The 24,913-nt window shown below is 40.9% G+C and overlaps 1 protein-coding gene across 1 annotated transcript in view; it reads left to right on the top strand.

The window, feature by feature from the left end:
* cdc40 (cell division cycle 40 homolog (S. cerevisiae)) overlaps positions 1-24,913 on the top strand; it is a 134,217-nt gene that overhangs the window by 38,019 nt on the left and 71,285 nt on the right. The window contains exons 4-6 of the mRNA XM_060856320.1: positions 13,213-13,302; positions 19,986-20,125; positions 23,117-23,213. Coding sequence (XP_060712303.1) covers positions 13,213-13,302; positions 19,986-20,125; positions 23,117-23,213 — 327 coding nt within the window. The remainder of the gene's footprint in view (positions 1-13,212; positions 13,303-19,985; positions 20,126-23,116; positions 23,214-24,913) is intronic.

The following is a 24,913-nucleotide window of genomic DNA, read 5'->3' as shown; positions in this document are numbered from 1 at the left end:
AGGAGCAAATAGAGCAGAAGGTCAGGGAAATGTAGAGTGTGAGATCGCAGGTGTCACATAACAGGCAGAGGGAGTGTTCATGATGTAGAAAAGAGAGTTTGATCCAGAGTAGGTGTTAGCAGTTGAAAGCAAAACCAAGAAATCCAGAGATTGTGGGCTGGGGAAGGTGAGGGCAAAACAGAGGTCAGAATTCATGGTCTGAAGTTGTTGCATTTAATATTGAGTTCACAAAGCTGTAAAGCATCTAAGCAAAAAAAAAGGAAGTGCTGTTTCTCCATCTTGCGTTGGCTATCACTTGAACATTACAGCAAACCTTGGATAGAAATGTGAGGATGAGAACAAAATGGTGTATTGAAATGGCATCAGCCAGAAGATCAGGGTCATGTTTGTATGCTGAATGGTACTAGTTACCCAGTCCGTGTTTGGCCTCACTAATGTACAAGAGACCACATTGTGAGCAGCAAATACAATACAGTACATTGGAAGAAGAACAAGTAACTTGCTGCTTCACCAGGAAGAAGTATTTGAGGACTTGGACAGTGAGGAGGAGGAGGAGATCAAAGGGCAAATGTCACAGTGATTACATGGGAAGGTAACAGGGTAGGGAAGGGATGGTCATGATAGCAAGTTGAAGGTAACCGAAATGGGGCAGGACAACCATGAATAACAATAAGGAGGCCAGTGGGATAGAATGTGATAACATGAAAAATGAATTGAAAACTATCGAGGGCTCTGTGCACGAAACAGTGCAGAATCCTTGGAGTTTATACGTTCTCCCAAAGTTTCTGCTGGTGCTGCAGTTTCCAACCACAGGCCAAAAATGTACAGGTAGGTGGATTGACCATGCTAATTTGACCAGTTGGGTCCACAGAAATGCAGGTTAGGTGGCTTAGCTATGGTAAATGCAGGGTTTTGGGGATAGGGTGTAGATGCTCGATCTGCGTGGGATGCTGTTCTTTGGGGGTACGGTGGGGTGTCATGCGTGATAAGCCAAATGGCCTCTTTCTGCACTACAGGGATTCTATGATTCTATGAAGGAGAAGGAAAAAGCTTTGTAGGTAACCATTGTGGAAGCACCGTCATCACAATAGATAGGATGGAGAAACTGAGAAAATGGAATGGAGTGCCTATAACAAGCAGAGTGTGAGGATTGTGTCACATGCCTCTCATGTCATCTCCACCTTTCAATAAGATCATGGCTGATCTAATTGTAACTTCAAATCTGCATACCCATCTACCTCAATAACCTTTCACCCCATTGCTTAAAGAGGAACTATCTGCCTCTGCCTTAGAAATAGTTACTACAAGAAAGTGTAATCAAGGTATCTGTGGGAGTCATTGGGTTTCTAATGAATATCAGTGAACAATCGACTCAGAAACGTCTAAATCTTCTAACAATGAATCTCCTTGTAAGTTTTGATATGACTGTTGGGCGTTATCTGCACCGTATGTTCTGTTGAGACAATGTTGTCATCGCATATCCCAATTGAGACTCCTCTTCGAGAGATTCAACATTCGTTTTCAAATTATATGTAAAGGACTATCTTGTGTAATTCAGTACTGCTGGCTGCTAAATTTAAAGGTACATGAAGGATTTTGTTTGCACAAAAGGACAAAATATAAACAGACCTGAATGTTTTGGTATTGAATACATTAGCATGTTGAATTTCTGAAATATTGCAGTGTATGAATACTGGGGGCAAAATGCAAAATGTGTGATCTTCAGTATATCTGACTTGTTAAATCACTGCAAACCTGTGACTCTTAAATACCCACACACTAAATCGGAGCAAATTTGATCCTACAAGCCTGCTCACCATCAGTAACGTCATGGCTGTTCTGTTTGTGTTTCGAATTCCACATTTCCATTAACCCCCAATTACCTCTGATTCCCCTGCCTAACAACTCTTAATTTTAAAACAGTAACCCCTGGTTCTAGACTCACCCACAAGAGGAATCTTCCTTTCCACTTCTACCCTATCAAGACCATTCAGAACCTTGCACATCAATCAACCACTCCCCGCGCTCTCTCAAACTCCAGTGGAAACAAGTTCAGCCTGTCCACTCGATGCTCATAAGCCAACCCACTCATTTTAGGTTTTAGTCTACTAAACCTCCTCTGAACTACTCCAAATGCATTTACATCCGTCCTTGAATAAGGAGACCATACACTGTTTGAGCTGTGGTCTCATAAGTGCCCTGTATAACTGAAGCATAACACCACCTTTATGTTCAGTTCTTCTCACACATAACAGATACTAATTAATGACCTGCTATACCTGTATGATATGATTTTATGGCTTGTGCTCTGGAGCACCTAAATCCTTATGCAGTTTAGAATTCTGCAGTTATTCTCAAAGTAAAGCTACTGTTTTATCCTTTCTGCCAAAATTGATATTTCACGTTTTCTCACATTATACTCCGTCTACCAGACTTTTGTCCACTCGCTCAACTCATCTATACACCTGCGGCTTCCTTATGACTTCTTCACAACATACTTTCAAACCTCTCTTGGTGTCACTTGGGAATTTAGCCATCATGCCTTTGCTCCCTCATCCAAGTTATGAGTGTAAATTGTAAAATGTTGAGGCAACTAGCATAGATCCACACATCACACCATGCCACTCAGGCAAAGACCAATTTATACCAACTCTTTGTTTTCTGCCTGCCAGCCAATCTTCTGTCCATATTAATATATTATCCCCTACACCAGGAGCTTTTTTGTCCCTGCAATAACCTTTGATGTGGCACCTGAGCAAATGCCTTCTGGTCATTTAAGATTGCTCCCAGTTTCAGCTAATATCCGCTCTGTTATTTGTGATCTTGTTGTTCCTGGTAATCTAAATCCATGTTCATTAATATTTTTGTGTTAATATTCATATTTAACTCACCTTTTCTTTATTAATCTAGCCCGTCCTTTTGTTTCCATACCTTTTCTTGTACTTAAGCTTTGTAAAAATTTAATTTCTGCAGATCAGAAATCACATTTGTAAAATATTATTGAAATATCAAGTGTAAAATGTGACCTTACCAGTTAATTTGTCCTGGATCATCTGAATTTGAAAGTATATGGCTGAGAATATGATCAAGCAATTTAGATTAGATTAGATTCCTTACAGTGTGGAAACAGGCCCTTCAGCCCAACAAGTCCACACCAACCCTCCGAAAAGTAACCCACCCAGACCTGTTTCCCTCTGACTAATGCGCCTAACACTATGGGCAATTTAACATGGCCAATCCTCGGATTGTAGGAGGAAACTGGAGCACCCGGAGGAAATCCACGCAGACACAGGAAGAATGTGCAAACTCCACACCGTCACCCAAGGCTGGAATCGAACGTGGGACCCTGGTGCTGTGAGACAGCAGTGCTAACCACTGAGCCACCGTGCCACCCTTTTGTCCTAGCACAAGTCAGACCCCCTCCCACCACCCCAGTACGTCCATGCATGCACAATAAAAACAACTGCTGTTTTTTCCATTTTTAAAAATGATCTTGTTACATTTGAAAATACAGCATTACTAATGATGCTTTGTTTTTAACTTGATACATTACAAGTCTTAAAACTAGACAATTAGTATTCTCTCTAGGCGTGAACTGTATCCCAAAAGATTCCATATAGGCCGCACAAAAGTAAGCTCCTGTTCTTGCACAACCAGGAAGAAAACAATTTGAAGGTCTCCACATTCTTGCATGCAGTACAAAAGAGGCTACGTTCTAGCATTTACTGTTTTTGTCTCTGGTATTTTTATGATGCCTCCCTGTCTTTCCCTAGTACAGATTTCTGATCCTTCCCAATATGTGCCTACCGCTTAACAGGCAACCTGCCTCTTAAATGCAGATCCGACTGTTAAATTCTGCAGGAACTTTGAAAAATCAGGTTTTCTTTTCTGGGTTACTTGACTTCACACCAGCTCACTATGCTCCAATTCCCTCCCCCCTTCTAACTGTCATTAAGTATTCCCCATGTGTCGTTCTAGTCTATAACTATCCACGTCACTATCAGCACTTTGATAAGATTATGTCATGTTCAGGAATGCTGTTCCCTAGGCCCAAGTCTATTATGTTTGTTGTTCCCTCCTAGCTTTCATTTTCTGTATTTCATGGGATTGAATTGAGTTCCATTAGCTTTTTTAAAGGCTTTATCAAGTTGAGCTACTGCCATTAATGGTCTATGATCATGTTCACTCCAATTCCTCTCATGTTGGGAGTGTATTTGCTGACAATGTTTTCCAAAACAGAACTTTACAATTCACATTGCAGAAATAAGCTCTGGTATGGTAAGTTAATACTGTAATGTCTCAACATTTGTATCTTTTTCCCTTTTTAACTGCCTCCCACTTCCTGATGAATGTAGGTTTTCTCTTACTGGGGTACCCAACAGGCTTTAGTTAAAGTATAAGTCTTGATAATGAATGTCAGTTGCAGTTTACTGCAAGATCAGTATAGTTGTGATTGGTCCTGACTTTGTCTAACATTTACACGTGCACATTTCCAACAGAGCTTGGTGACTAACAATCAGAAGTGAATATCATAGAACTATTTACCTTCACTACCACCCCACAACCCCCCCCGCCATCCCTTTCAATTTCAAGATTATCATTGCAAATTATAGTGTTCTTGTCATCACTCCCACTGGGGTCAGATAACTTCAAAAAAATGAAAACGCATGAGACTGGGGGTATTGTGCTAACACTGATAGAGACAGACAGAAAACAAAGAGTAGAACTAAATTGTTCTCTTTCTAAGTGGCAGACAGTGATGAGTGGATGCAGAGATCAGCACTTGGATCCCAGCTATTCACAATATATATTAATGATTTAGATGAAGGAACTAACTGCAATATCTCCAAGTTTGCAGATGACTCAAAGCTTGATGGGAAGATGAGTTGTGAGATAGATGCAGAGATGCTTCAGAGTAGTCGGAATTCTATGATTTGGACAAATTGAGTGAGTAGGCAAATGCATAATGGATGAAGTATACTGTGAATAAATGTGAAATTATCCACTTTGGTAGCAAAAAGAGGAAGGCATGTTATTACCTGAATGGCAATAGATTGGAAAAAGGAAAAAATACGAGACCTGAGTGTCTTTGTACGCCAATCAGGGAAAGTAGGCATACAGGAAGGCAGTAAATGGTATGTTGACTTTCAAGCGTGAGGATTCAAGTAAGGAAGTAGGAATGTTTTGGTACTCAAGGGGATTAAACATATGGAGAAAACAGGAAAGGGTACTGAGCTGAATAATGTGGTATGATCATATTGAATGGCAGGGCAGACTCAAAGGGCTGAATGGCCTACTCCTGCTCCAATTTTCGATGTAACTTGACTCGAAAGCGCAGACAGTGACCTTTCTATTTTCTGTGTCTCAACTTTGAACAAAATGAAGAGATTTTCTGGCATCCAACATTTAAAACTTTCTTGCAACTAAACTTGTCAAAACAACATTGTACAGCATTTAATAATGGGACATTGCACCAGAGGGAAGATTGGAACTAAAAGTCCTTTAACCCAAGTTAGCCTCAACCTCCCATTACAGAAAGAGTCTATTTTCACTCTTTAAATCGAGATATTTATATTTGTCTATTATTCTGTTTCTCTTTGCCAGGGTTCCAGCTGTAACCTAGAACTCTGTTGCTGCTGACATATTAAAAGGCCAGTTGTTCTACATTGGTTACACTAGCTATATTGTGTGGTTCTTTTGTAAATAGGGCACAGAAGATCAGCTGTTTTCTGGTCGAGTTCAATGAGATAGACTGGTACAGAAAATATGATGCACATCTGAGTGGCCCCAAGACAAGTTAAAGTATTGATTTTGTTTTTCCCAATTTTGACATGTTGAATGTTCTTGATTCATGATGGCAATTTCAATCCACATACTAGTAATCTACAAAGCAAAACAGCCCGCTCTGCGGTTTAAAAAACACACACACACACACACACACACACACACACACACACACACACACACACACACACACGATCTTTTCAGAATTTTATGTTTTTCATTGTTTGTCTGATTCTCTTTACTTTGCCTGAACACATTTTGTTGAACCTGATCTTTCTTCAGAATTTTTCAATTTCTTCCTCTGCGGTTGGCAATCTCTCTGAATTAGATCATTACTTTAGTATTGATCTGTTTCAATTTATGGGTACTGTGTTGTATTGTGAACTTGTACCTCCTGGGAATGGGGCCAAGATTGCCCAAACATGTTTCAGTCAGTACCTTACAGCTGGAAGAGAGGAGGTTTTCAGAAAATAAAATACAGAACTGCAAATGCTGGAAATCTGAAACAGAAACAGAAAGTGTCGGAGGAACTCAGTAATTTTGACACTATCCTGGGTGGATGATGCTTTATAATATCAGTAAATAATTAATCAAGGGTTCTGGGTTTGAATCGCACCATAACAGATATGAAATTTGAATTCAATAAAAATTTGGAATTAAAAGTTTGATGATGACCACAATACCAGTATAGATTGTGCTTTTTAAAAACAAATTCTTGTTCACTTGTGCCCTTTAGATAAGATGCTGCTGTCCTTATGTGGTCTGGCCTACATGTGACTGCAGACCCACAGCAAATGTTGGCCAGCCTGTGACATCCACATCCTATGAGTGAATAAGCAAAAAGATCCATAGAGCAAAAAATAAAGCCAGTGTCCCGAGTTCAGTGACCCTTGTCAGAACTTTCATGTTGAGACTTTGATTGTGCTTTCCTGCATTCTGTTCGAACCCAGGTTTCCGAAATTTCCAAATTCCCATTAAACCTGATGGAAGAAATGGGTGCCCTGCTGGCTGGAAGGTTTGTTTCAGCTAGGGGTGTGCCTTAGGGATCAGTGTTGGGACCGCAATTATTCACAAGTTACATAGATGATTTGGAGTTGGGGACCATGTGTAATGTGTCAAAGTTTGTAGATGACACTAAGATGAGTGGTAGATCAAAGTGTGTAGAGGACTGCGAATCATTGCAGAGGGACATAGTTTAAGTGAGTGGGTATAGGCCTGGCAGATGGAATACTGTGTTAATAAATGTGAAGTCATCCATTTCAGTAATAGGAATAACAGTAAAAAGGATTATTACTTGAATGCTGAACAACTTGCACCGTGCTGCTGTGCAGAGGGACCTGAGTGTTCCTGCATGAATCTCGCAAGGTTAGTCTGCAGGTGCAACAGGTAATTGAAAAAGCAAATAGAATTTTGTCCTTTGTTGCTAAAGGGATTGAGTTTAAAAGCAGAGAGGTTATATTGTAGCTGTACAGAGTGCTGGTGAGGCCACATCTGGATTTCTGTGTGCAGTTTTGGTCTTTCTTGAGAAAGGATATACTGGCATTGGAGAGGGTGCAGGGGAGATTCACTAGGTTGAGGGGATTGGCTTATGAGGCGACACTGAGTAGACTGGGATTACATTCATTGGAATTTAGAAGAATGGGGGGAATCTTACAGAAACATAAAATTATGAAGGGAACAGATAAGCTAGAAGTAGGGAGGATGTTTCCACTAGCAGGTGAAACTAGAACAAGAGGGCTTAGCCTCAAAATTAGCAGGAGCAGATTTAGGACCGAATTCTTCACCCAGAAGGTCGTAAATATATGGAATTCCCTGCCTAATGAAATAGTTGAGGCTACTTCACTGTATGTTTTTAAAGCTAAGATAGATAATGTTTTGAACAGTAAAGGAATTGAGAGTTATAGTGAGAGGGCGGATAAATGGAGCTGAAGCAACAAAAAGACCAGCCATGATCTTACAGAATTGCACAGCAGATTCGAAGGACCAGATGGCGTACTCCTGATCCTAGTTCTTATCCTGGCGTACTCCTGATCCTATTGTTTATTGGTTGGGATGAATAGTAATTAATGTAAAAGATCTATAAGTTGGAAAAGGCATTTTGTGCATCATTCCTGAAGAAGGGCTTATGCCCGAAATGTCGAATCTTCTGTTCCTTGGATGCTGCCTGACCTGCTGCGCTTTTCCAGCAACACATTTTCAGCTCTGATCTCCAGCATCTGCAGACCTCACTTTCTCCTCGAAGATTTTGTGCATCAGGCTCATTCAGTTATTCAAGACAAGGTTTTGTCTGCATTGTTTTAAATTCTTTATACCTGAATCTTTTAATTTGCTTTTTAATTAAGCCAAGAATTTGATCCACATGTTTTAGTACACCAGCAGAGTAACCCAGGCAAGGTGGTTCTTTTACCGACCTCTGATAAATTATTTTGGAAAAAATCAGCAATTTTAGGTCCTCAGAATCTTTGTGCATTAGTTTTGGTGATCAGGGAAGGTGACTAAGGGAAAAGGGCCGCAAGGATCACAACCAGCAGGGCATTCCCCTGCAGCAACGGACAAGCCTGCAGCTGCAGGGTTGACTCTGCAGACATTCCTTTGGACAGCAGGGCCTGGTCTCTGAGTTCATGAAACTGCAAGAGAAGATTGAATCAGCGATGGAGGAGACCAGAATCAGGCTGGAACCGATTTCGACCAAGCTGCAAAAGCATGAGCAGGAGATCCAGCGCCTCAGCAGTGCGTGGAGGAGTTAGAGCAGCAGGCTGCAGCTTCAGAGACCACGGCAGAATCTTCAGTGGGTCGGGTTTAGGCCCTGGAAAGGCAGGTATGGGCCCTAGTGGAGCAGTTCGACGACCTCAAATCCACGTCGTCGGAAGAACATCCGTTTACTGGGCTGCCAGAACGGGAGGAAGGAGGTCAGTTAGTCAGCTTTCTGGAACAATGGCTCCTGCAGTTTTTGGGGCTGCAAGTTGCGGCAGGCTAGGTGCAAGTCGAGTGGGCCACCGGGTCGCAGTGCGCAGGCCTGGATCGGACCAGCAACCTCCGACTGGTGTGAGTGTGACTCCAGCACTTTAGAGGTAAGCACTAGAGAGATAAATAAATGGTGTTGGAAGCTTCCAGACCACTGAGGAAGGATCCACAGGCCCTGATCTACATGGGATCAAAAAATTGTTTTTTCAGGACTTTTCTGCACCTGTGATCTGCAAGGAGAAGACCCTTGATGAAGTAAAGAAGAGGCTGAGAAACTTGAATATTCAGTACGCTGTAAGATACCCAGCAGTGCCCCCTTGGCACACCGCTTAAGTTTTTAACGAATGCACTTTCCAGGTTGATGGCTCTTGGAGTGTGCCACATGATATAGAGGGAAACTTCAATCGTCTTCTGGACCCTGAGGTAGACAGGATGCCCAGGGGTCCCCAGGCACCTCCCCACAATCCAAACAACTGGTGGACTTGGGTAAAGAGGTGGGGCTGGTAAATGTGAGGAGATGTCTTCACCCTGAGGGTAGGGACTTTACCTTCTTCTCCAATCCACAATATTGCCACCCAAGAATTGACATGGTCTTTGCCGGACCGGCCTTTTTGGATTCATTACTGTCCTTTAGAATTGGGAACATAGTCATGTCTGACCATGCGGCAGTGTATGTATTTGGAGGTTAAGGCCAGAGGTAATGGGACAAGCTTGCTGCATTGGCGCATGGATCTTTTTCTCCTGAAGGACAGCTTATTGAGTACTTTTCACAGGAATTTAACATTTTTTGGGGTATTAATTTGGGTACGGCTAGTGACCCATCAGTGCTCTGGGAGACTGCCAAGGGGTTTGATTATATTTTTACTCGGTGACCCGGAAGCGGCAGAGGGGAGAACAGCAGCGTATGCTTGATGCCAGGTTGAAGGTGGCAGCTGAGATGGCATACTTTGATAGGCCGTCTGTGACCAAGTAGCTGTGGATTATAGCCCTCAGGGCTGCTCTGAAATTTTCCCTAACCCAGACAGCAAAGAGGGAGGTCTCCTTTGCAAAACAGAAGTTATTCAAATATGATGATAAGCCAGGTAGATACCTGGTATATCTGGCCAATCTATCACATCCGTCAGAGAATGTACTAATTCTCTTACTTGCAATTCCAAAAAGATTAATGTGGCATTTAGGAAATTCTAGTGAGTTGTATCGATTGGAGGGCTGTGAGGATAGGTTTGTGAAGATTGAGTCCTTTTTTAAGAACTTGGACCTTCCAGGCGTAACCCTGGAGCAGGTGTTCCTTTTGAGGGCTTTTGCCCGAAACGTTGATTTTCCTGCTCCTCGGATGCTGCCTGACCTGCTGTGCTTTTCCAGCACCACTCTGATCTAGTCCCTTTTGAATGCCCTCTGACAGTCCAAGAGATACAGGAGGTGGTGTGGCAGCTCCAAAGTGTTAAAGTGCTTGGCCCGGATGGATTTCAGTACAAGTTTTATAAGGAATTTATAAATGTGTTGGCCGGGCCAATGTTGGATACGTACAATTATTTGTACAGTCAGGACTGCCTCCCATCCTCCCTGAAAGAAGCTAATATCTCCCTTATTCTCAAGAGAGGGAAAGTTCCCGAGGACTGGGTTTCGTATAGGCCCATCTCGCTGCTAAACGTGGATTTTAAAATTCTGTCGAAAATATTGTGTCGAGGTTGGAGAAAGTATTGCCTTCTATTGTAAAGGAGGACCAGGCAGGTTTTATTAAAGGTCGCAGGTCCTCTAACAACATTAGAAGAGCACTGAACATGGTCCAGATGTGTCAGTAGGGGTTGAATTCGAGCTAGGTAGTCTCCCTAGATGCAGAAAAAGCCTATGACTGAGTGGAACGGCTATACCTTTTATCTCCTGGAACGGTTTAGTCTTTGGGGCAGTGGGCAGGGGCGCGGTTTTGCCAAGTGAGTGGCAGTATTATATAATGATCCTAAGGCAGCAGTTATCTCCAATAGCATAAAATCTGACAATTTTCGTATTGGTAAAGGTAGCCAACAAGGATGCCCTCTCTCACCACTGCTGTTTACATTAGTGATTGAGCTGTTAGCAGAGGCCATCCGGAGAGATCCCAATATTGTTACTCCAGAGATAGGGTCAGGAGGACATCAACCTTTATGCAGACAACACACTTCTTTTTCTATCTAAGCTGACAATATCTGTGTTCTGTTTAATACAAAAGATTAATTTATTTGGCTGTTTCTCAGGGTATGAAATTAACTTCATGAAATTGGAGGCCATACTCGTGGGGGATCTTGTGGGAGTACCCGAACTTGGAGGTGGAATCCGATTCCCTTTCAGATGGTCACAGAGAGGTTTTCTATATTTAGGCATTTTTGTTACTCCTGCCTTTGATCAATTATGTGAAGCTAATTTTGTGCACTTGCTGGAGAAGATAAGACAGGACCTTCAGTGTAGAGAGGCTCTACCAATATCTTGGTTGGGTAGACTAGCTTTCGTCAAAATGAATGTTCTTCCTCATTTATTACGTCCCATGCGAATGCTCCCTCTGATGCTACCTAGGCAAGCGTTACAGAGACTTAACAGTTGGCTTGGTTCTTTCAGCTGTTGTCACAGGAGACCTCTTATTAAAGCAAGTATGGTGCACCAGAAAACGGTTACTTTTTTATAGGTAATGGTGGCCCTTCTTGAACCATATCGATGCAGACTTGTCGGCCATGTTGATTAGGGCCATTGTGTAGCCATGAGAGCTGTGTCTGGCGGGCCGGGTGCCACTGAGAGGAAGAATCCCGAATAAATACGGGTTGCCAACTGACGCTCCCAGTGATGGGGAGCTTTGGTGGGGCTGCGCTGAGTGCTGTAATTTAACTTGGTTCAATTTAATTCAATTTAGTTTATTTTGTTTAATTATTTATTGAATTATAGTATGGGTAGATCTTTTTTCTCTAATTTGTTTGTGAAGTAGAGTAGTTTTTTTATTGTTGTTGTTATACTATAAGATTGTCACACTATTTTATAGTGATTGTACAATTTTGTAAAATATTCAGAAATTTTTTTAATGAAAAAGCAAGTGAATCATATTGCTGTCCAGAGTCAGTTGTAGGTCAGACCAGGTGACAGTAACAGATTTGCTGCCTTAAAGTACTTCAGTGAACCAACTGGGCTTCTTTCACAATTGACAATAGTTAGATGGCTACCAGGAGGCTTGTTTTTAATTACTTAATACTAGCTGCATGGTGGAATTTAAACTTATGCATTCTGAGCTTTAACCTCTGTACTACACGAGTAATCCCAGTGTAGTGTACTATATCTCCCCGTATGGATTTTCTTCTGTTTCGAAGAAGAGTCACTGAAACTGAAACATTGAAACTCTTTCTCTCCACAGATGGTAGTAAGCCTGCTGAGTTTTTCCAGCAATTTCTGATTATGATTCTGATTTCCAGCAACTGCAGTTGTTTGTTTTTTTATTTTGAAAGTACGACACCTAGTGTTGGGGGTGAGAATCGTGTAACAGTAAATGGGAGTTTGGTTTGTATATAAAAAAAGTTGCTAATTCACAAATCGTGTTCCAGACAAATCACACTTAATAAACGAACGTTCTAGGAGAACTACCTGTACTTAAAATTATCAGAGTTAGGAGACCGGCTGAGAGACATTTCGTTGTGTGATGTGTTATTAGGGTAAGAACAGCTTTGTAACAGTTGAGCTGAATGCTAATGCATGCTCTGAGATACCTGCACTCCTTTAATTTGATCCTCTTGAGCTTTCCACTTTAAATGCTCCAACATTCAGCTGCTGATATCCTAAGCCCAGAAATCCCTTTCCCAAATCTCTTTATTTCCTGTTTTAAGATACACCTTAAGATACATCTTTGATCAGACTTTAATATCTCCTTGCATTGCTCAATGTCAAATTTGGATTTATAACACTTCATTAGAGTACCATGCAAGGATTTATTTCTTAAAAGATACGTAGTTGTTGTTGAAAGGTGATTGATCTGAAATATTAATTTGGTGTCTCTCTTCAAAAATACTGTTGTATCTATGATGTATTTCTGACATGTTTTTGTTTCATTTCAATTAATGTTGTGATATTCATCTGTAATTATAATAGATAATCTGTTCTCATTCAATTATAAATGAATTCTATTTTTTGTAACAATTCAATAGGTGGCAAAGATGATTAAAAGCTATTCTCAACATGATTCTGGCCAATTTTAATTTTAATTACTTCACAGTTGTTCTTCTTGGTAAATGTGCTATGGCTTGTTTCCCAGTCTGGTGTGGTGATGGACAATACTCTTTGAAGCAGCTCTCAGCAAATCTTGCCTGGTGTTTCCGTCCTTCTTTCTTTTTCTATAAATACTTTGCAGGGAATCCTGAAGATGAATAAATGTTATTTCATTGTCATCAATTCCTTTTTCTCACTCTATAAATTACCTATTTTGAAATAATTTTTGATTATTTATTCCAATTTTAGGTTATGCTTTGGATCCAACAGTAGACCACAGTGAGGGAGCAGGAGGGGCTACGTATATTGGTAGTGTGGAAGATGCTGAGAAGAATCAAGGTAAATGCTTTTGTTCAAATGTACTTTGATAACAGGCATTTCATTTAGTTACATTGCTTTGGTGCCTGATATATGTCACAAGGACATGTAGCGAACAAAATGCGCAAATTAGAGTTTAATTTTATTGTTCATTTTTCCATCCTGAGGCATGATGCTCTGATATATTGTTTCATTATTGATTTCACAAGTACTTGTGGTTCTTGCTTCCATTCTGTCCTCTACCTGGCTTTCTTTCTCGTCAGCAATGACTCCCTCAAAAGTTGCAATTACTTTTATGTACCTTGTTTTAAGTACTCATCATCCATGTACTTACAATTGACAGCTTCACAATTAACAGCTTCGCAGTTGACCCAGTCATGTTCTGTGCTGCCATTCACACAGAAGTTTGCTTATAACACCTTTGCCTTTCTTCTCTTTACCTAATCCAAGGCTACTGGAAATTGTTGTAATTTTAACAGAGAGGAGGTAGCTCAGCATAAGTTTTTTTTTGTTTTAATTCATTCATGGGATGTGGGCAAAGCGGGGCCAGTATTGATATGCATCCCTAGTTGCTCTTGGGAAGGTGGTAGTGAAGTGCCTTCGTGAACAACTATAATCCATGTGCTGTAGATAGACCTACAAAACCATGAAGGAGAGAGTTCCAGGATTTTGACCCAGTGATACTGAAGGGAGAGTGATGTATTTCCAAGTCAGATAATGAGGAACTTGCAGGTGGAGTGTTCCCATGTATTTGCTGCCCTTGTCTTTCTAGATGGAATTGATTACAAGTTTGGAAAGGGCCTTGGAGAATTTCTATAGTGCTAGATAGGCTTTGTAGAGTCAGGGAGGTACATTACTCACTGCAGGAGTCATAGCCTCTGACCTGCTCTCATCACCAAACGATTTCTGTGTCAAATACGGATGAGTTTCTGATCAATGATAACCCCTAGATGTTCATAGTGGGGTATTCGGTGATGGTAACACCATTCAATGTGAAGAGACAATGATTAGATTCTGTCCTGTTGGAGAATGTTCTTGCCTTTCATTTGTGTACCATGAATGTTACTTACCACTGTTGCACACAAGCCTGATTTTGGGGCAGCACAGTGGCTCGGCAGTTAGCACTGCTGCCTCAGTGCCAGGCACCTGGGTTTGATTCCAGCCTCAGGCGACTGACTGTGCAGAGTTTGCACATTCTCCGTGTGTCTGTGTGGGTTTGCTCTCACAGTACAAAGATGTGCAGGTTAGGTGGATTGGCTGTGCTAAATTGCTCATAGTGTCCAGGGAAGTGCAGGCTAGATGCATGAGCCCTGGGAAATGCAGGGTTACAAAGATAGGATAGAGGGATGGATCTGGGCAGAATGCTCTTTAGAGGGTCGATGTGGACCTGATGGGCCGAATGGCCTGCTTCTACACTGAAGGGATTCTATGATTATTAAGATCTTGCTGCATTTGGGCATGGACTGATTCAGTATCTGAGGAGCTGGAAATAGTGCTGAACATTGTGCAATCATAAGCAAACATCCCCACGACCTGATGGAGGGAAGGTCGTTGATGAAGCAGCTGAATATGATTGGGCCTTAGGATACTACCCTGAGGAACTCCTGCAGAGATGTCCTGGAGATGAGCTGACTGACCTCCAACAAACACAACCATCTTCCTTTCTGCCAGATAAGACTCCAACCAAAAATCAAAAACTAAACATGGCCTTTCCTTGCTTTTACAGTTTTAAAGACTCATGGTACAGAATTTGTGAATGCCTGGGACCCATTTTTGGGTTCTATCGACGCTCTATGATGCCTTTGTACACTTTGGGGAACGTTGTGTGTCAGTAACATGATTGCGTTCTCAAAATATTCAGTAACTTGGGTAATGAGGCTAGTGCATTTGATCACCGCTTCAAATGTCAGATTGTTCACAGAAGCAAAACGTCTTTGAATCCAAGACAAGTAGACAAGTTGGATCCATAATTGGTGCCAAGGCACAAAAATAAAGGCATTTTATTGTTTGGTGAGTGTTTTATTTCCCTGATGAGAAGGCTGTTTCCACTAGGCTCAGTACTAGGTCTTTTGTACACATATCAATGATTTGTTATTGAATGCAAGGGAACTGATTTTTAAAGATTGTATTTGATCCAAACGTTGGCTGTTTAGTTGACAATAAAGAAGAAAGAGGATGACTACAAGAATATGTATTGAACTAGCCAGATGAACTGAATATTGGCAATTGGCGTTCAGTCAGGAAAAGTGTGAAATAATGCAAATGGTGTGCAAACTCCTGAAATTAACAGTAAATAAATTGGTCAAGAAAATGTGTGGGATGTTTGCTTTTATTAACCAAGGTATAACTGAAGGAGTATAAAACACTAATTAGATCTCAGCTGGAGAACTGCATGTTATTTTGGTCATTGAACGTTAGAAAAGAAGTGATTGCATCAGACACTCGAGATGAGATTTACAAGGAAGTTGCCAAAAATGGAGAATTTTAGTTATGATAGAGGATTGGATAAGCGAAGATTGTTTTCTCTGGAACAAAGGGGCTGAAGGGAGAGTTTTATTTAAGTTTATAAAATTTTGAAGTGTTAACACAAAAGAGATAATAACGTTGGTTTCCCCTTGATTGAAGGGCCATAATCAGGGGATATGGATTTAAGGTAAGAGGTTAGAGTTTTTGAGGGGTTTAAGAGAAAATATTTCATCTAGAGTTGGTGGTGTCCTGGACCTCACTGTCTGAAAAGTAGACATTTTCATAAAAATAATTAAGAATGAACTTAAAGTGTATCCTTTAAGGACACAGACCAAATCTGGAAAGTGGGATTAGGTTGAATGACTTTTTGTTGGCCAATGCAGACACAGTGGGTTAAATGGTCTCTGTGCTGTATAATTCTGTGAAATCATATTTTTAGAGCATTATGTTGAATGTCTGCTAAAAATATGATGCCACTGCTGTTATTTTGGAACTCAAGACTCCAATTTATGCCCGATCAATCACAAATGGCTAACTGCATATTCCACAGCAGAGTGGACCGATCCCCCACCAAGGGAAACATCTTAACCTGCATCTATTCTGTCTATCTCATTCAATGGACTTCAATGAATAATTGTTTGAAACTAGAGAATACAGGTACTGTTGCTCCAGTTTCTCTTTAAAAGACAGTCCTATCACACCACAAAAAAAAATTATTAATCATGTTGTGTGGCACTATCACTATGCTAAATGGGATAGACTTTAAGCAGATCTAGCAGCTCAGAACTGCGTATCCATGAGGCGCTGCAGGTGTCAGAAGCAGAATCGTACTCCAGCACAAAAGGATATGGAAGATATAGACTGTAGGGAAATAGATGATGACACCTTGCAAAATGTTCATCTTACAGAGGAGAAAGTGCTGGATTTCTTGAAACACGTAAAGGTGAATAAATCCCCGGGACCTGATCAGGTGTAGGAAGCTAGAGAAATGATTGCTGGGCCTCTTGCTGAGATATTTGTATCATCGATAGTCACAGGTGAGGCGCTGGAAGTCTGGAGGTTGGCTAACATGGTGCCACTGTTTAAGAAGGGTGATAAGGACACGCCAAGGAACTATAGACCAGTGAGCCTGACGTCGATGGTGGGCAAGTTGTTGGAGGGAATCCTGAGGGACAGGAGGAGGTACATGTATTTGGAAAGGAAAAGACTGATTAGGGATAGTCATCATGGTTTTGTGCATGGGAAATCATGTCTCACAAACTTGATTGAGTTTTTTGAAGAAGTAACAAAGAGGATTGATGAGGGCAGAGCGGTAGATATGATCTACATGGACTTCAGTGAGGCGTTCGACAAGGTTCCCCATGGGAGACTGATTAACAAGGTTAGATCTCACTGAATACAGGGAGAACTAGCCATTTGGATACAGAACTGGCTCAAAGGTAGAAGACAGAGGGTGGTGGTGGAGGGTTGTTTTTCACACTGGAGGCCTGTGACCAGTGGAGTGCCACAAAGATTGGTGCTGGGTCCTCTACTTTTCATCATTTATATAAATGATTTGGATGCGAGCATAAGAGGTACAGTTAGTAAGTTTGCAGATGACACCAAAATTGGAGGTGTAGTGGACAGTGGTGGAGGGTTACCTCAGATTACAACAGGACCTTGACCAGGTGGGTCACTGGGCTGAGAAATGGCAGATGGAGTTTAATTGAGATAAATGCAAGGTGCTGCATTTTGGGAAAACAAATCTTAGCAGGACTTATGCACTTAATGGTAAGGTCCTAGGGAGTGCTGCTGAACAAAGAGACCTTGGAGTGCAGGTTCATAGCTCCTTGAAAGTGGAGTCGCAGGTAGATAGGATAGTGAGGGTGGCGTTTGGTATGCTTTCTTTTATTGGTCAAAGTATTGAGTACAGGAGTTGGGAGGTCATGTTGCGGCTGTACAGGACATTGGTTAGGCCACTAGTAGAATATTGCGTGCAATTCTGGTCACCTTTCTATGGGAAAGATGTTGTGAAACTTGAAAGGGTTCAGAAAAGATTTACAAGGATGTTGCCAGCGTTGGAGGATTTGAGCTACAGGGAGAGGCTGAACAGGCTGGGACTGTTTTCCCTGGATCGTCGGAGGTTGAGGGGTGACCTTATGGAGGTTTACAAAATTATGAGGGGCATGGATAGGGTAAATAAACAAAGTCTTTTCCCTGGAATCGGCGAGTCCAGAACTAGAGGGCATCGGTTTAGGGTGAGAGGGAAAAGATGTAAAAGAAACCTAAGGGGCAACTTTTTCAAGCAGAGGGTGGTACGTGTATGGAATGAGCTGCCAGAGGAAGTTGTGGGGGCTGGTACAATTGCAACATTTAAGAGGCATTTGAATGGGTATATGAATAGGAAGGATTTGGAGGGATATGGGCCTGGTGCTGGCATGTGGGACTAGATTGGGCTGGGATATCTGGTCAGCATGGATGGGTTGAACCAAAGAGTCTGTTTCCGTGCTGTACATCTCTATAACTCTATGACTAATTTGTACCCTTAAGGCTCAGTATCTCTTGCACTTCGCCATTACCATCAAGCCAGGTATGAATGCTAAGGAGCTTTAAGGAAGGAAATCTGCTATCCTTACCTGATCTCGCCTACATGTGACTTCAGACCCACTCCAATCCACGTGGTTGACTATAATCTTTTATACATGTACGCACGTGCCACTCAGCAATGACTAGCAAACATAAAAACATCACAATGTTGATATGTATCACTTTGAAAATAATGGGGCAATTACCAAAACTATCTTCAATAGTTTCATAAAATTCTCAATAGTTTTACAAAAAGCCAACACAAGCAGGATGATGCAGTGGTTATATACAGGCATTTTACATCTGAAACCTGGGTCAAATCCAGCCCAGATTCTACAACTCCATTGAAATTGACCATCGATTGATCAGACATGTATGGCTGGTGCAGGAAATGATAATAATAAATTTTATGCTGCTGGAGTAAGGGATGCTCCTGCGAGATTGGAACTGAGGAGTTTAGTTGGGCTAAGAACATACTATAACTGAGGTGGAAGTGGTAGATGTAGGTCTCGAATGCTTGACATGGACAACATTCCAGACCCGTAACTGTTGAACATAATTCAATCATTTTAACATTATTATTGGAGAAATCAAGTAATTTTTAAAATTGAAATACCCTCCTAAATGACCATCTGCAGCTAGCACAGCATTTAAGTACCCTTCATTCCAGACAATTGTTTGAGAATTCAAATTTCTACTTGAATACAATTCTAGCAGGTACTTGATTATCACTATTGAAACAACATTAATTTGATTTTGCAAAGAAAATCTGTTGTATTTTTGCTGTCATTGACAAACCGGATTGCTGTGGAAATTGAATTATTCCAGTTTGCAGAACTAGTGTGTACGTAACAAATTAAAACCAGGATATAGCTATTTGGGGCATAAGCTAGCTTACTTGGAAGCAAATTTATTCTTATGTCAATGCATTTCAGATCTAGAAAAGACTGGTGCAATTCAAGAAATGAAACGCTAGTCAAATTTATTGTAGTCTGATTTATTTATTTTTGTGTAATGCGTCAAGGTCTTTGTAATAGATTCCAAAGTGTGTAATTAATGTCCCATTGCATTACGAACAGAAAATTGCCTTAAGCTTGAGATGACTTGTTTAAATGAAATGTTGATATTGTATCTTTCTTTTAATTGTAGTTTATTTACTGTCAGCCAGGGGGCACTCAGTACTGTACGTACTGCATACTTAATGTTACAAACATTTTAAAATCATTTTTGCTGTTTAGTACTGTTTTGAGGAAATCAGTGTAACAAAGATGGCAGTAGTTTGCTTCTAAAGCACCTTTCAGAAATACATGTAGGAAGGTGATTATCTCCTGGCTGAGTGAAGCCAATAGCACCTTCTGCATCCCAGTGAAATGATTATTCTACTCGTGACTCTGGGTCTGTCTCTCTCTCTCTCTCTCTCTCTCTCTCTCTACTTAATATCATTTATTCTAATGGGAATAGACATGTGATGAAATGATATCCAGTTTTTATTTGCTTTGGTTTGCTGTTGATATTCCAATTTAATCCTTACTTTGTACTTGCATAACAATGAATTTTAAACATTGCTGAGTGTTATGTGCAATTTTGAAACATCCCATGTTAGTTTATGTGGAATTACTATGTCTAGTTGGTATGTGTTAACTTGTTTTTGTTATTCATTTAAACTCATGCAGGCCTTACAGTATTTGAATCTGGTAAAAAGAAAACAGAAAAACGAAAGAAATTAAAAGAACCTGACCCAGCAAATATTGATGGTTTTCAGGGGCCTTGGGCTAAGTATGTGGATGAAAAGGATGTGGCCAAACCTTCAGAGGTTCGTTGATCTACTTATTTTAGCATTTGCAAAGAAGGAAAAGCTTGCAGAACTTTAAGGTTTACATGTCGAAGAGTGTGGTGCTGGGAAAGCACAGCCAGTCAGACAGCATCTGAGGAGCAGAAGAATCGACGTTTCGGGAAAAACCTTTCATCAGGAATGAGGCTTGTGGGCCAAGGGGGCTGAGAGAGAGATAAATGGGAGGGGGTTAGGGCTGGGATGTGAGGGCAAGGTAGCTGGGAATGCGATAGATAGATGAAGATAGGGGTGAAAGTGATAGGTCGGAGAGGAGGGTGGACCAGATAGGTGGGAAAGAAGATGGACAGGTAGGACCGTTCAAGAGGGCGGTGCCAAGCTGGAGCATTTGGATCGGGTAAGGTCGGGGGAGGAGAAATGGGGAATCTGGTGAAATCCACATTGATCCCATGTGGTTGGAGGGTCCCAAGACAGAAGATGAGGCAATCTTCCTCAGGTGGTTAGTGTGTGGCGATGGAGGAGGCCCAGAACCTCCATGCATTTGGCGGAGTGGGAGGGGGAGTTGAAGTGTTCAGCCACAGGACAATGGGGTTGGTTATTGCGGGTGTCCCAGAGATGGTCTCTGAAATGATCAATAAGTTAGCATCCTGTCTCCCCAATGTAAAGGAGACCACATCAGTTGCAACAGATTCAGTAGATGACGTGTAGAAATGGAGGTAAATTTCTATTGGATGTGGAAGGATCCTTTGGGGCCTTGGACGGATGTGAGGAGGGAGGTGTGGGTGCTGGGTTTGCACTTCTTGTGGTGACGAGGGAAGGTGGATTGGTGGGGGAATGAGGACCTGACAAGGGAGTTGCGGAGGGAATGGTCTCTCCAAAACGCAGATAGGGATGGGGAGGGAAATATATCTCTGGTGGTGCGGTCTGTTTGTAGGTGGCAGAAATGGCAGAGGTGTTGCAATGTATTCAGGGGGGAGGGGCGAGGTTCTGTTCTTGTTGTAATTGGAGGGGTGGGGAGTAGAGGAGATGCACCAGAAGGCGCGTCGACCATGTGGGAGGGGAAATTGCGATCTTTGAAGGAGAAAATCTGGGATGTTCTGTGGTGGAATTAGTTCTCCTGGCAGCAGATACGGCGGAAGTGGAGCAATTGGGAATAAGGGATAACATTTTTACAGGAGGCATGGTCGGAGGAGGTGTAGTCCAGGTAACTGTGAGAGTCGGTGGATTTGTAGTGGCTGTCCGTATTGAGTCGGTCGCTGGAAATGGAGATGGTTTATATGGTCCATTTTCTCTCTGCTACCTATCAATGATGACACTGACAAGAACTGCCTTCAGAAAGCTAGAAAAATATAGTTATTTTCCCAACTTAATCTCATTCCAAAATGTGCTCTTATGTTACTTTATAACATTAATTGGCAACTTTATGTATAAAGTTGACCCTGTCCATATTTGTTGAGAGTCAGGTCCACGTTGAATATAGCTAGTGGTGTAATTTTACCGTCTGCATGTCATATCATGGAATTAATTTAACAAGGCAATTAATTTTTAAAATATTTCAGTGAAAAACTTCATTGCTGGAAGTACTGGACATGTTCTGCTGCTATTGATTTGACCATTAGGGGGGGTATTGGGCAATGACTAAATCATCCTCTTCTTCCAGTAGTTCTCCCTGACCCATGGTGAAATGCATAATCATAACTTGAAAACCTACAGTGTGAAGAAAGAATTCTGAGCAGCAATCTCAGCTATGTCATCATGCTGTTGTAATGTTTTCCAAATGCGGTAATCAATTTCCCTGAAGACAGATGTTCTTCTACATTTTGAGGTGCCTGCCCACTTGCTGATCGGTATTCTACATTTTGCTGCAGAGATGCTGTCAACAAGCTTTATGCAGTCCATAGCAAGCATTGTCACTACTGCACTCAAAAACAAGTAACCTGCCAAAAGAAGTGTGAATATTTCTGATAAAATAACGTGTAAAATTTTATTTTGACAGAACAATGTAAATATAGATTTGCTAAATATTTTACTGGCAAAATCTATAAAATTGCTTTATTAAAATAAGAAGCTGGTTGATGTAAACGTACTGGATTATTAGGACCTGTCTCTAAGCTTGAATATGTTCAACTTCTATTTACAGTGAGTCATGTATTCCAGTTTATATGTGATTTCTTCTCTTCAAATGCATAATGCACTTTTAATGTCAGACACTACTGAAAGTGGAGAGTAGTTGTAGATATCACTATCTTCTCAAGGCCAACTAAAGATGGATAATGACTGCTGCCCCAGCCAACAAAGCTAGTATCCTATTAATTACTTTTTTAAAACTGACTAATAAAACAAATAAACTAAGCAAACATGCAGAAGTGACATTAGTTGGGAAACAAATATTTTGTAATGAGGCTCCTTTAATGGCTTGATTCATGTACTCTTAACAGAAATGCCATTCCCTATCTATCTGCAATATAGTATAACTTAAGTTGATCTTCCTTAACTACCCAACTGGAATCAAAGTTCAGCTTTTAGGGAAAAAAACAGAAGTCCGTTTTCAATACATATCATATTATGGTTTGAACATATCTATGAGGCAAATAATATGTTGCCTTCAGAAACATGTGAAAAACAACATGCTTTTTTCTATTCCTACTCTGATCGCGATCTGAGGATCATTTGATCTCGCATAACAATATGATGTGCAATATTAATCACTATTCACTGGCATCTGATGCCAATGTTAAATGAATTGTAGCCATTGAAGGATCGTTGCAGAAAATTCATGACATACTTTAAAAACTAATTTTTTAAAATTTTAAAAATAATAATACCAGTTCTAAATTGTTTGAGCTTGCTGCAAGCAGTTTGGATGTCACCTAAATTAAATTCTCGCCTTGTAAATGTACGTGACACTCATTGTCCAGAGTTTCTAACCAATGTAACTAAGTAGGTTGTCAGTGAAGTTCACGTTTTCATGTATTGCTGTAGACCTCTTATGGAAAAACTTGGTTATTTCCACAGGAAGAACAGAAAGAACTCAATGAGATAATAGCCAAACGACAAAAGAAAGGCAAACAAGAAGATGAAAAACCTGCAGAGGAGAAAACAATCCTACACCGTAATGCATTTAGTTTGTCTACCCTTCCAAACATACAGGGGGTTGCAATTGTGGTAATTGGGGGTGAAGAATTGACTGATGTTTTTGTATTATTTCTTGACATCAATGATGTGACTCTATTTGAATGTAGTGTAAGCTAAAGGAGTTTGTTTATCTCTGGGATGAAATACTTTTAACTAACTCTCTTGTAATTCATATCCTTTAATATCCTCTTTCTTTATCATTCTTTCTTTCTTTCTTGTTCCCAGATCACCTATTGTCTCCATTTGCACATCCAACATTTATATTTTAATAATGTCGTTTAGACATATAGTGAATCTTGTTCATGAAAAGAATAGTTAAGGAGGATTTTCCAACAACAGCTTATATTCATAGATTGCCTTGAATACACTGTAATATACAAAATGCTTCTGATAAGATCTGATATTGAACAGCATTAGATATTAGGGCAGGTAACTAAAAACATAGACCAAGTGGGAGATAAGAGATTTTACCTACTAGTATCCTTTAATACCATATGTACTCGTGGATACGTTGATCTCATGTATAAACACACAGTATTCCAAAAATGGCCTAAAAAATGTGCTGTACAGCTGCTACACGATCTCCCAACTCATATATACTCCGTGCTCTGACCAAAAAAGGAACGCATTCTAAATGCCTTCTTCACTATCCTACCTACCTGAGACTCCACTTTCAAGGAACTATGAACCTGCACTTGAAGGTCTCTTTGTTCAGCAACATTCCCCTGGATGTTACCATCAAGCGTATAAGTCCTGCCCTGATTCGCCTTTCCAAAATGCAGCTCCTCACATTTATCTAAATTAAGCTCTATTTGTCACTCCTCAATCCATTGGTCCATCTGATCAAAATCTTGCTGTACTGTTCTTCTCTGTGCACTACACCTGCAATTTGGTGTCATCTGCAAACCTACTAACTATACTTCCTATGTTCACATCCAAATCATTAATATTAATAACGAAAAGAGTGAACTCAGCTCCGATCCTTGTGGCACATCACTGGTCACAGGCCTTCAGTCTGAAAAGCAGCCCACCACCACTACCCCCTTGTCTTCTACATTCAAGCCAGTTCTGTATCTAAATGACTAGTTCTCCCTGTATTCCATGTGATCTAACCTTGCTAATAGTCTCCCATGAGGAATGCCTTACTGAAGTCCAAATAGATAACATCCACCACTCTGCCCTCATCAATCCTCTTTGTTGCTTCTTCAAAAAAACTCAATCAAGTTTGTGAGGCATGATTTCCCACGCACAAAGCCATGTTGACTATCCCGAATCAGTCCTTGCCTTTCCAAATACATGTAAACCCTGTCCCTCAGGATTCCCTCCAACAACTTGCCCACCACCGAAGTCAGGCTCACTGGTCAATGGCTTTTCCTTATTACCTTTCTTTAATAGTGGCGTCACGTTAGCCAATGCTCCATTTTGGTTTTTAAGTTCTATCCATGCAGCTTCATTTGAGAAGCCTTTTAAAATAACGTCCCTCCACAATACTGTAATTGATTCCCTGAGCAATATTGTGACACTCTCTTCTCTTTTAGCTCCTTCCCTGTCTTGCCTGAAGACCCTGTATCCTAGAATATTGAGCTGCCAATCCTACTCCCCTCTCAACTGTGTCTTCGTGACAGCAATAATATCATATTCCCATGTCTGAATTTGTGTCTTCAACCCACCTGCCTT

This window comes from Hemiscyllium ocellatum, chromosome 3, assembly GCF_020745735.1.
Source record: "Hemiscyllium ocellatum isolate sHemOce1 chromosome 3, sHemOce1.pat.X.cur, whole genome shotgun sequence".
NCBI lineage: Eukaryota > Metazoa > Chordata > Chondrichthyes > Orectolobiformes > Hemiscylliidae > Hemiscyllium > Hemiscyllium ocellatum.
Note: the sequence above shows the minus strand (reverse complement) of the source record. Positions and strands in the feature narration are given on the sequence as shown.